Here is a 13,216-nt window from a genome sequence, read left to right on the forward strand (position 1 = left end):
ATATTCATAATAAATATTTTAAAAATCCATTTACTTGCATTTACAAAAAAAAAGATGAATAAAATATCTCCCAGTCAAAATTATTTAAGGTTTATGAAAACTTTAGAATATTTTATAATGCTAATGCGTATGTCATATATTTGCATGTAAATGACTGCATGTAGGATATTCAAATTTTTATTCTCTGTAGCATTATTTAATGCTTCACAACCTTTTTATACAACACCTTTTTAGTAAACACTTTTTCACAGAGGGCATAAAGGAAAATACTTTCGTGGTCTGATCAAATTATCAAAAAATTCAAACTTTTTGGCTCAGAAATAGGAAACTTGTGTTGTACATATGTCCACTCCAGTTATTCTTCTCTTCTCCCTTGAATTCAGCACTCCATCCTCACTGACCTCCTCATTTTAGTCCAGACTCTTATCAGATCACAGGTGGAGATTTCCATAGCCCACTTCCTGCTTCTCATTCCACACACCCGAAGTCTATCCTCCACGTGTTGCCAGCAGCAGCACAATCCTCTACCACCCTTTCAGCAGCCCCTTCCTCACTCAAGAAGAGTCAACCATTCCTCACTGGAGCATGTTGGTACTTGTCAAGTCTTTCTTTCTCCTAATACTCCCTAACATGCAGCCTCCCTGACCCTTTGCCCCTCAACTTTATTCTAGTTCCCATCTTTGCACGTGTTCATAACCTTCCTGCCTAGTATCTTGGAATACCCTCTTCACAACACCACGTCCCCAAACCTAAAACCTACAAACTGCATGACCCTTTATGGCCCACCTTAATTATCATTGTCCTTGTGAAACTGTTCATACCCATTTGTTCATTCCTATAATATATATCTCCAATACAATACAAAGATGAAGGAGACATGATCCCCAATCCTCAAAGAACTGTAAAGAATAATAACCTCCACCACTACAATGGTGTATTGTAATTACTATGTGCCAGTAAGGAGTCTAAATACTTTACATGTATTAATTCATTCAATCCTCACAAAAATGCAGTGAAGTAAGTTACTACCATTATATACATTTTACAGACAAGGAAACTGAAACACAGAGAAATTAAATAATTTGCCTGAGATTACACAGATTAAAACCTAGACACTAGTTGAACTGCAATCCCCTGTAAAAGAGATCAAGCATTTAGTGAGTAGGCACAAAACAGTGTATATTTAATACCTATCATGCAAGTTACTGTGTTATGCCCTCTATAAGAGAGAGAAAAAATAGTGAGAAAAAAAGCTATGTTTTCCTTAGCATTTCTATTACATTCTTTTTTGCTGGTCTGCTTCAATTGCTGAGGATTTTCTATTTAAGTCTCTCTTCCTTAACTAGACTGTCTGAAGATTTTTTACAGCACTAAGTGAAAACTAAACAAATAGACAGGTAATTCTAATACAAGACATATCAGAAGTTCCATGAGTGATTTATAAACAAGGTTCTAGATCCCATTTGGGAAGTTGGAGTTTCAGAGTTAGAGTAAAAAAATCCAAAATTCATAAAATCCAAATGCTTCTGTAAAAAGTTTGTGTGCAACATATAATGGAGGGATGCAAGGAAAAAGACAAGGAGAAAAGGCTAGCCAGTCAGCTCAATTGGTTAGAGCTCAGTGTTGTGACACCAAGGTCAAAGGTTCAAATTCCAATACCAGCCAGCCACACACACAAATAATAATAATAATAATAAAGTTTAAAGCAAAAAACATATTTAAAAAAAAAGACATGGAGAAAAGCACAGCAGTGAGAGTAGGGAAAAAAAGAAGTATACATCAATATAATGGAAGTAGCCACAACAGGTCTTGGGGGCCCAACTTTCTGCCATAATTACCCACGGTACTCCCTGACTAGCTTGTGCCTTAATCCATGACTATATTTAGTGACCTATATTTATCATTTTGGTTATATTTTTCTTTCTTTGATCTCTGACTTATGACAATGAGTGTAATTTTGGGTTTCTCATTAGACTCTCATAGGTTGGATTGGGACCTCACTGTGACAGATCAAGGACAAATGCTATCTATACCTTTTATATAACTACAATACCTATAGTACTTATATGGTTGATCTTTGAATAATGTGAGGGTTAGGGGCACCAACCTCAGTGCAGTCAAAAATCTATGTGACCTTTTTTTTATTTTTTTTTTTTGGCGGCTGTCCAGTATGGGGATGCAAACCCTTGACCTTGGTGTTATCAACACCACCCTCTCTCAAGCGAACAAAGTGGCCAACCCATATGTATATCTTTGACTCCTCAAAAACTTAACTACCAATCACCTACTGTTAGTCTTATTAATAACATAAAGTCAAACACATGTTTTGTATATTACATGTATTATATAATGTATTCTTACAATAAGCTAGAGAAAAGAAAATGTTATTAAGAAAATCATATGGGAGAGAAAATACATTTATAGTACTGTACTGTAGACTTATTGAAAAAAACTGCGTATAAGCAGAACTGCGTAGTTCAAACTTTCATAGTTTAAGGGTCAACTGTAACTTTAAGCATATAGGAGGAATTTAATAATTAATTATTAAATTGTTAATTATTATTAAACTGAATGAGAACTACTATATCACCAATTTCATTGTTCAGATCTACAGATACATGTTTTGGCCCCATCAGATATCCCCCAGAGCAAAACATGCCTCAACTCAAAACATGGTGGGAGCAGAGTGTGGGCATGAATTATTTGGGGATCATAAAGTCCCATTGCAAGAATAGGACTAATTATTCTATCAAAATACCTTGCAGAATTTCAAACTTGTAACTGAAGTTTTAAAAACACATGTAAAATTTATTTTTTTGTTTTTTATGAATTAAGTCCTTAATTTGTTTCAAGGTTAATGAACAATCTTAAGTCTTGGTGTTCAAATTGCCTAAGCCAATGGGGCTCTGATTATAAGCCTTATGGTAAAGTAGAACAAATTAAGGAAGCTCCACCTTGAAATGTACACAATAGCCTGTCTTCCAGCTTTCTCCAAGATTGTTTAATAGAGACAGGAGGGAAGAACATGAAAAACTGCAAGGACTTGCCAAAAGTAATGGCATCTTATGATTCCACAGCTGATGTCTTCGGACTGCTATGATAGAGAGGGGAAGTTTCTTATTCAAAGTTCCTGTTTCACATGTCTGAAAACAAGTGACCAATTGACTCAGAGATCCCTGATGTCTCAATGTCAGAGATATTTGGAACCATGCCCTTGCAAGGTCCAGGAGATGGAAAGAAGAAAAAGATGTAAAAACAAACAAAACTAGCTTTCTTTGAATTTTTAATTCCTTCTTTCTTCTTTTTTTTCTTTTTAAAGATCAAACTCCAGGAAAGAAAAAAATTACATAATTTGAACTTTCAAAGAAAAGTTAAAAAAATAAAAGGTTTAAGTTCAGAGAACCACATTGTATATCAACAAAATAAAAATTTTAAAAAAACAACTATAACAGCAAATAAATAAATAAAAAATAAAAGGTTTAGACATCAAAATATATGAGAAGTTTGCCATCCTTCTTTCTTGGGCATTATTCACATAATGTTCAATAGTTGTTTCTGTAGAAGAAATAGTACATTCTGTCTACAGACATCTTTGTGATATTTAGAAACAGTCCCAGAAACCAGGGTCATAAACACATACATGAGAAGTACCTAATTCAGCATCCTCATGCATTTTTTAAGGACTCTCTGGAATATTTCTTGCTTAGTTTATATAAAGCTTGAAGCCATAGAAGAGGGAAAATAGAATAAAGACAAATTTGGAAGATTCACTTCGGCAGAAAGGCAAAATAAAGAATTTTCTTAACTCTGGCCCACTCAATTTTCCTCTAGATCTTGCATATTTAGGTTCCTAAATGAAGCACACAATAAAACAAAAACCTCTCTACCTCTCTATGGCAGATAAACTAAAGGATTCCAGTGAAGTCGAAATTATTTTTTAGAGCTTGGTTTATTCTAATTGGCAGATTTGTGTGAACAAAAACAACAAAAACAAAAAGCTTCATTTTTGTTAGTTAATAATGGGACCAGAAGACTTAGGTTAAACTGAATAACACTTCTCTGACAACCAGATTCTGTTCCATGTTCTTCGACATTTTTATTTTGCCTAATGCTATCACCCAGGATACTTGTATTTCCAGTCTCCCTTTATCTTTACACCATCTGACAATCTCTTTTTTATTTCTGAAGAAACAATACTGTTTTTAAAACTCCAAACAGGATTAAGCTTCTGGCAAAATGGTGAAGTCTAAACAAATTAGAAGCATCAGTCTAGCAGTTACTATATTTAGTGCCTCATTAGTAGAAAGGAGCAAGTGATCCACAAAGGTAATTTGTCAAGAAATAGAAGCTTTTTTCTTGAGCTAGATTGTAGTCAGTCTACCTGGAGATGTTCCTGGCATTTTAATTTTGTGTTAAACATAGAGAAGTATTAGAAAGAACCATGGTAGTGGAATGGATTCAGTGCCCATTAGTACAGAGGGAGGAAAGTGGTCATTAAAAGAGCGAATATACCCATGAAGACAAGAGCAAATACCAGTAGAAATACAGCAAATGCCTTTCAGATTTGGTCCTGGTAAAAATATTTCTTGGTTTCCATTCAGACCATTTTAATCTGGAACCAATGCTATTTCTCTCATATACAAGAAGTTCTCTTGCACAATAACACAAATAGAATGACACTAAGCCAGTGAGGCTAAAGATCCTTTGTGACCCAAACCAAAGAGTGACATTTAAAAAAAAAAAAAAAGGTACAGATTAATCTGATATGGTTCATCCAATCGAAAGAACAAATAACAATCATTACATTTTCTGTTTTCAATTCCACTACCTCATGACTTCAAGTGTTTGTTATTTCAGGAGCATCTTTTATGTTTTACAAAGCATTTCTCAACCTGCTGTGATTGCTAACTTGGAGCTCAGACCAATGAAGCAGGGTGGGGGGAAAAGTTGGTAAAAACAAAAACCCCAGGCTCCTGCTGCAGATTGTGTCTTCTGGAAAACTCTATCAAAACTATGAGCATTTTCATAACTCTGCATCACAGAGAATTCGAAACTTTGTATAAACATTTTTTTTCTCCCTATTAAAAACTGGATTGCACTATTGCAATGCGTAACAAATTTATTCTGCAGCATAATGTGAATTTCTTGAGTACAAAAGCAAAAATATAATTTAGTGGCTTTTTTTCCTGGCTAAGTCTTTTTGGCTCACCTGCGGTATCACTCCAAAGGCTTTTCTCCACTGTTGGAAAGTTATTGAATCCCAAGACACACCATCGATCTGTATTTCACCTTCAGTGTTCAGCAGTCTCAAAAAAGCTGATAACAAAGTACTCTTCCCTGATCCAGTTCGTCCCAAGAGGCCCACCTATAAGGTAAAAGTGATGGAATTACTCCTATGACATACAGATACCGTAACATAAATGTAATTCAGCATTGTACTTCAATAGAAACCATTAGAATTGTTTTTTCATCACCAGCGGAAGATTTTTAGTTATTTATTCAAACCTTTTTGCACACTCCTAATTCTGACCAATATTGACATGGGGAAGAGCAGCTCTAGAACAGAATACAGAAACTAGCCATAAGGAATTGGACCCCTGAAGCTGGCTTCATTTATCACTGACCTTTACTAATGACAAAAATTTCCATTTTGCACTAAGCAAAAGCATTGAGATACCACTTCACCCCAGTTAGACTTGTTAAAATCAAAAGGATGGTGAATAACAAATGCTAGCGAGGGTGTGGAGAGAAGGGAACACTCCTACACTGTTGGTGGGACTGTAAATTAGTACAACCACTATGGAAAACAGTATGAAGGTTTCTTAAACAACTACTGATAGGTCTTCCATACAATCCAGCAATCCCACTTCTGGGCATATACCCAGAGGAATGGAAATCATCATGTCGAAGGGATACCTGCACATCCATGTTCATCGCAGCTCTGTTTACAATAGCCAAGATATGGAACCAACCTAAATGCCCATCAATGGATGATTGGATAAGGAAACTGTGGTATATATACACCATGGAATACTGCTCTGCCATAAAAAAGAATGAAGTTCTCCCATTTGCAGCAACGTGGATGAGCTTGGAGAAACTTATGGTGAGTGAAATAAGCAAAGTACAGAGGGATAAATACCACTTGTACTCACTCATAAGTGGGAGCTAAGAGAGAAAGAAGGAAGTAAAGAAAGGCCACAATAGCGTGTTGGACTTGCAGAGGGAGAGAATATACCTAGGGATACAAAGTGGAGTGGGGGAAAGGGAGAGGGGGAGTGAGGTTGGGGATAATTGGGTGGGTGACATGGGGTACAATTGCAATTTGTGGTAATGGGCATGCTGCCAGTATGGATCTGGCCTTCACATCTAGGGCACAAGGGGGGACAATCAGCTTTGTATTCATGAATATTCATAACCAATAAAAAAATTTCCAATTCACTGTAAATCAGCAATTTAAAAAATATACCAGAATCAGTGCATGGACCATAATAAATGTTTTAGAGTATATAAAAAGCCATAACAATAATAACTTATTGAACTCTTATTGGGAACCTGGTAATAAACTAGGCCTTTGGGATAAGTTGGTAAACAATAACGACATGATTCTCTTCCTATCCATTGAAGAGCTCTACAGTGGGACTTTAACAAATGTGGGTTCTCCTGAGACAACTGAGACTACTAGATCCACAACATGTTATGCACAATACCCTGTTGAGTTTCTTCATAGTACTAATCATAATTGGTATTTATTTGATTTATTTTTATTAATTATTGCTTGTGTTCACCCAAGAATATAAGTTCAACAAGGGCTGGGTAGTCTATCATGTTTTCCATTGAATTCTCTATACTTAAGTTAGTGGTTGGCTTACACAAAGTGCTCAATAAATACTTGTTTGGATTGACTGAGGGATAGTTAGATGGAAGGATGGATGAGGGATAGTCAGGATAGTCAGACGGAAGGATGGATGAGCAGATGAATGAACATATGTATTTAGTTGACGTAACAAATACATTAATTTAGTCAATTTTAGTCAATTACCAGATCAATTCAATTTTAAAATCTTGTGGGATTTCATATGCACAATTCCATTTCTGAATCAGCCCATGTTGCACAAACACATTCACCATATGTCATGATTTTTCAAACACAACAGTAAAGCTTTGTTTAAGAAATCTGAATATGCCCAGCACAGGTGAGGTATGGGGGTAGAGAAGAAAGGGAAGTTCAATAGGTGGACATAATTTGCTCTAAGGTCATGTCAAGAATTTTTAGGAAAAAGTGCCTTTAGGTCTAAATCCCTATATCATCAGTTTAATGAATAGGATAAATGATCACATTCCCTTTCCTTCAGAAGCAAATACTGAAATTTTTAGAGAAACCAGTTTTTATGTTGGGATAAGACTGGAATGAGAGGCAATTTGTAAATCTTTTGTTTAGCTTTAAAGTTTTTGGCTATTGCTCTGCTTTCCTTACATCACTGAACTTCTGGTAAAGCAGTACATCTGACACGTTTTTCAACAGCAAGGAATCTCATTGGTTTGTATCTAACAAAGTCTTCTTGTTTATATAATTGACACATAATAATTCTTTTCCGGGATTTGTTTTTCCAGGCTTCTCAATGATCTGTTGAGTAAAGCTAGAATAATTCCCACAAATAAGCTTTTAAGAAATATCTTAATTCCAAGTCAGTATTTTGTACCTCCTCTTTGAGGATTTTGGATCAAGATAAGTCAGAATATCATGTGGAGAGTTAAACAGTGTTTAGTTTGGTAGTAGTTGTAATTGCATTATACCATGAATAGAACAGTCTCAGGACATTCCTTTCAGAGTGTTCTACTCACCGTTTTAATATTTCAACAGATGAAAACTCATTGTAATCACTTTTCATTTCCTTGTGGTCTCCAGAAATCAAGATGTCAAGTCAAGTGAAATTTAGATCCACAAGATGATTATAACTGAAGCTTTTATATGTTCACATATCTCTGTTTACTATTAATAAAACATAGTCTTGAGAATATGCTTTTCATAAGCCCAGTGTAAGTTACTGAATAATTCAGCTACTTCACAGTAATTTTTACAGGGCAGAAAATGGAAATGTGTTTAACAAAGAGCTTGTGCTGATGTGATCTGAACCCTAATATTCTTATGAATTATTTCTGGCACTTCCGTATTTTGAAGGGACTAAAAATGGAGAAAGTAGCTAAGTTTACCCAAAAGAGTAGGTCTTGAAGTACTATTAAATATCTATTTATTCAGAGGACTGTCTAGTAATGTGATATACTCATATGCAATATACCATCTGAGAAATTTTAATTAAGTTCAGGTTTATCATGAAATTAAAATTTCAGCCTGCATTTTGAGAGGAAAAAGAAATGGAAAGAAAAAGGAACAGATATTCTAGTTGGGGGAAGGTGACCTGGCTATTAAAATTTAGACAAAAAATCAAAAACTTTTAAGAAAAAGCTATTTGATATTGAAAAGAAAAATAGATATTTAAAGTAAGAGTTGTGAAATAGTTGCAAATGTATATTGCAGTTTCTAGGGCAACCACAAAAATAAGTTCAAAAAGTAGAATTGCTATGCCAAGAAAGGAGATAAAATGGAATAATATAAAATGCTCAGTTAAAACCACACTGAGAAGAAAAAGAGTAGAAAATAAAAATAGGAGCAAAGAACAAGGGACACAAACAGAAAACAGTAACGAATATGCTAGATATTAATCTAAGTATATCAATAATCACTTAAAACATCAATAGTCTAAATACCTCAATTAAAAGACAGAGATTGTCAGAGTGGATCAAAAAACAAGACTCAACCATATGTTGTCTACAAAAAAATCCACTTTAAATTTAAAGTCATATATAGATTAAAAGTAAAGGGATGGAGAAATTTATACCATATTAACACAGGTCAAGATAAAACTGGAGTAGCTATATTACTTTCAGATAGAACAGACTTCAAAGCAAGGATATCAAGAATAAAAGGGCATTATGCAAGGATAAAAGAATTAATTCTCCAAAAGATATACCAATCCTTAATGAATATGTGCCTGAGAACAAAGCATCAGAACATATGAGGCAAAAAACTGATAGAACTATACAAAGAAATAGAAAACTCCACTATTACAGTTGGAGACTTCAACACCTTCTATTAAAGATGAACAGATCCAGAAGAGAGAAAATTAGTAAGGACATAGTAAACTCAACAGCACCAAAAATCAACTGGATGTAATTGACATCCATAGACTACTTCAGCCAACAAAGTCAAAGTACACATTTTTCTCAAGCTCACATTGAATATTCACCAAGACAAACCATATTCTGGGCCATAAAACACAACTTAATAAATTTAAAAGAACAGAGTTATACAATGTATACTTTCAGACCACAATAGAATTAAACTAGAAATCAACAACAGAAAGACAGATGGAAAATCCAAAAATACTTGGCAAATAAACAACACACTTTAAAATAACACATAGGTCAAAAAGAATTTTAAAATATTTTGAACTAAATAAACATGAAAATATGATTAATCAAAATTTGTGAGATGCAGCAAAAGCAGTGCTTAGAGGAAAATTTATATTATTGAATGCATACATTAGAAACGATGTAAAATCAATCATATAAGCTTCCATCTTTAAAAAGTAGGTAAAAAAGAACAAATTAAATCAAAAGTAAGTGGAAAAGGAGAAATAATATAAATTAGAGAAGAAATCAATGAAATTGAAAACAGGAAGTCAATAAAGAAAATCAACAAAACCAAAAGCTGGTTTCATTGAAGAGATCAATAAAATAGATTTCTCTAGCCTAGCTAACACTATCTACCAATTCTCGCAGAAGGAAAAATAGACAATCTAAATATGCCTACATCTGTAAAAGAAATTGAATCAATAATTAATGAACTTTCAAAACAGAAAGAACCAGGCCCAGATGGGTTCACTGGTGAATTACACAAGATATTTAAAGTAGCAATCTCTTCCAAAAGATAGATGCAGAGGAAATACTTCCTAAATCATTGTATGAGGTTAACGTTACCTTAATACCATAATAATCAGACAAAGATGTCACAAAACTACAAACCAATATTTCTCATGAACATAGATGTAAAATTCCTCAACAAAATATTAGAAAATTGAATCCAACAATGTATAAAAATAAATATACACCTCTACTAAGTAGTATTTATCCCAGGTATGCAAGATTGATTTAGGCTTTGAAAATCAGTTAATGTAATCCATCATATCAACATGCTAAAAAAGAAAAATCCAATGATCATATTAATAGATGCAGAAAAGCATTTGACAAAATCCAACACCCATCCCTGATAAACTAGGAAAATCCCTCTCAGCAAACTAGAAATAGAAGGGAACTTCCTTAACTTGATAAAGAACTTCTACAAAAAACTTACTGCTAAAACCATACTTAATGGTGAGAAATTAAAATCTTTCCCACTAAGATCAGGAACAAGGCAAGGAAGTCCCCTGTCACCACTGCTTTCAGCATCGTACTGAACATCCTAGCTAATGTAATAAGACAAAAAGATAAAAAGTATACAGCTTAGCAAGGAAGAAATAAAACTGTCTATTCCTCCTCAGTGCAGAGGCAAATGCCTCCATATTGCATTTGATCTGACTATCCCTTCACACCAGTGTTCTTGTTTTCTCCTTTTCACAGCTACCATTGGTGTTCTACACAGCTTCTGTCTTCAGTACTCACCCATTCTTTAACCCTTTGTAGTTAGTCTTTTACCATCACTCCCCTACACCTAATTGCTCTCTTAAACAGGGGCTCTCACACTTGGGCAGGCATGCATCAGCACCATCTGGAAATTATGCTAAAACTCAGACTACCATCCCTACCCACAGAATTTTTGATTCTTTGGTGAGGCCCAATAAAATGCATTTCTCATAAGTTCTCAAGTGATGCAGATGATGCTGGTCCAGGGACCACACTTTGAGAAGCACTGCTCTTGAGGACAACCAAAGACCACTAAAAACAATAAATAAATAAACTATTCTCCCTATACTACACACAACCCTTCTAATGCTATATAAGACACTGCGTTTTTGACACTAGCAATTCGGATGCTAACTGCCAGAGCTAGAGCAGACTCCACAGGATAAGGGCTCATTCCCACAAGACTGCCTCCTACTTTTCAAATGCCAATGGCAAGTCCAGGTTGTCACCTGTGCTTCTGACTGTCCATCTATAAATTGCACATTCCCACAAACCCCACCTCAGGTTGATCATTTGCTAGAATGGCTCACAGAACTCAGGAACAGTTTACTCCCTAGGTTACTAGTTTATTATAAATAGATACAACTCAGGAAAAGCCAGATGGGAGAGATACACAGAGAAAGGTATGTGGGAAGGGGTGCAGAGCTTCTTTACTCTCTCAGCATACCACTTTCCAAGCACCTTAATGTGTTCATCAGCCCTGAAGCTCTCCAAACCACTTTAGTTAGGGTTTACATGAGGGTTTCATTACATAGACGTGAATAACTAACTCACTGGCCACTGCTGATAGAACTCAATTTCCAGCCCCTCTCCCATCCCTGGAGGTCAAGGCGTGGAGCTGAAAGTTCCAACCCTAACCCTCTTATTACCTGGTTGTTTTCCATGTTCTTATGGGATTTCCAAAAGCTACCTTACTAACATGCACTTACGTGTGGTTGAAAGGGGCTTGTTATAAATAACAAAGAATGCTTCTTTCACTTTTATTGCTCGTGAAACTATTTCAGGAACTGAAGACAAAAAACGAATAGTATAACAAAAGATGCTCCTATAGCTCTTATCACTTAGGAAATTCCAAGGGTTTTAGGAGCTCTGTGCTAGGAAACAGGATGAAGATCAACTGTATATTTATTATATCACAATACCTCAACCATTTAATAGCAAAATGTATTAGGATCTGAGTCTTCAGATTCTTCTTTATTGCTTTGGCTTTAAGGATCCACAAACTCTATCACCTTGCTCCCAATCTTGTCTCCTATTACCTCCTTTAGGCATCCTGAACCAGCCACTGTTTTCTGCACATGCCTCATGCCTCATGTTATTCCCTCTGCCTGGAGCACCCTCTCTCACTCACCTTTACTTGTTCATATACAGAGTTCCAGTCTCAAAGTCTTATGCTAAATGCCACTTCCTGTATAAATCCTTCCGGAATAGCCCAACTCTCTGCCAATTGATTCTAACTGTTTCTTCCTCTGAATTGCCATAGAATTTTACCTGTACATCCCTCATTCAAGGGCATATCAAGGTTTTTGGAGCCTGAAATTTATAAATTTGGAGAGAGGGCTCTTTTCAAAAATAAAGATTACAAAATTCTAAATACAAAATTAGGTATAGAGCCTTGGAAATGTCACAGGCAAATAAAGATCTTTGAAACAAGCTTTGTTAGCTTCACAGTAAGTCTGCCTCAGGTCTCACTGGCTCACATTTCTCCTCTTAGATTGCCATCTCCTGGGACAAAAACTTTCTCTCTCTCTTTCACACACACTCTGACTGTCTGTCTGTCTCTCCCTCTTTCTCTCCAGTTCTGCTCCTCTACCTTCTTCTTTTAAGAGAATCAATAGCATCTGGTGAAAAAGGACTTTGAAGTCAGGCAGATTGGGGTTTAAAATCCCTACTTTCTCACTCACTCAACTGAACCTGAATTTCCTACATCGTGAAAAATAAGGGTAGGAATAGCTACCTTTGGGGTTAAAATGATATCAAATATGACAGCAAATAAAGGTCTTTGAACAGGGCTTAGTAAATTATAAGCTCTTAATAAACATTAGGTTCCCTCTTCGGATGTGTTAAACAAAAATTATAGGAGGCCATTGTTTTGAACTAAACTCTTGCAGGAGGCCCCAACAGACAAGACTAAAAGTACAAATGGAGTCACCCATGCTCACCAAACCAAAACTGAGTTATTCTCTGGCCTTCCAAGAAATCAGGGGAGAGAGAGAGATAACAACCTGATTCCCCAAACAGGTCAGTTTCAAACTAACAAAGTTCCCTCTGTTTAATCTTTAAGCTGAAGTAAGCTGATATTAACCAATCAATTATTTTTCTATTTTTCTGTCTCCCTGTCCCCACATTATAAGGAAAGTAACTTTGAAAGGACCAACTCACTTTTTGTTCTTTGTTTCTACTTTCTTCAGCCCTTTTTCTGTCTTACAAAGCTAACCTCCTCTGCTTGACTCATTGGAACACTTATTCTATTTTA

The 13,216-nt window shown here is 35.4% G+C and overlaps 1 protein-coding gene across 1 annotated transcript in view; it reads right to left on the reverse strand.

The window, feature by feature from the left end:
• The window catches only part of CFTR (CF transmembrane conductance regulator), a 151,802-nt gene that overhangs the window by 21,614 nt on the left and 116,972 nt on the right, over positions 1-13,216 (reverse strand). Inside the window, exon 22 of the mRNA XM_063101034.1 lies at positions 5,210-5,365. Within this exon, the coding sequence (XP_062957104.1) occupies positions 5,210-5,365 (156 nt within the window). The remainder of the gene's footprint in view (positions 1-5,209; positions 5,366-13,216) is intronic.

This window comes from Cynocephalus volans, chromosome 6, assembly GCF_027409185.1.
Source record: "Cynocephalus volans isolate mCynVol1 chromosome 6, mCynVol1.pri, whole genome shotgun sequence".
Lineage (NCBI taxonomy): Eukaryota > Metazoa > Chordata > Mammalia > Dermoptera > Cynocephalidae > Cynocephalus > Cynocephalus volans.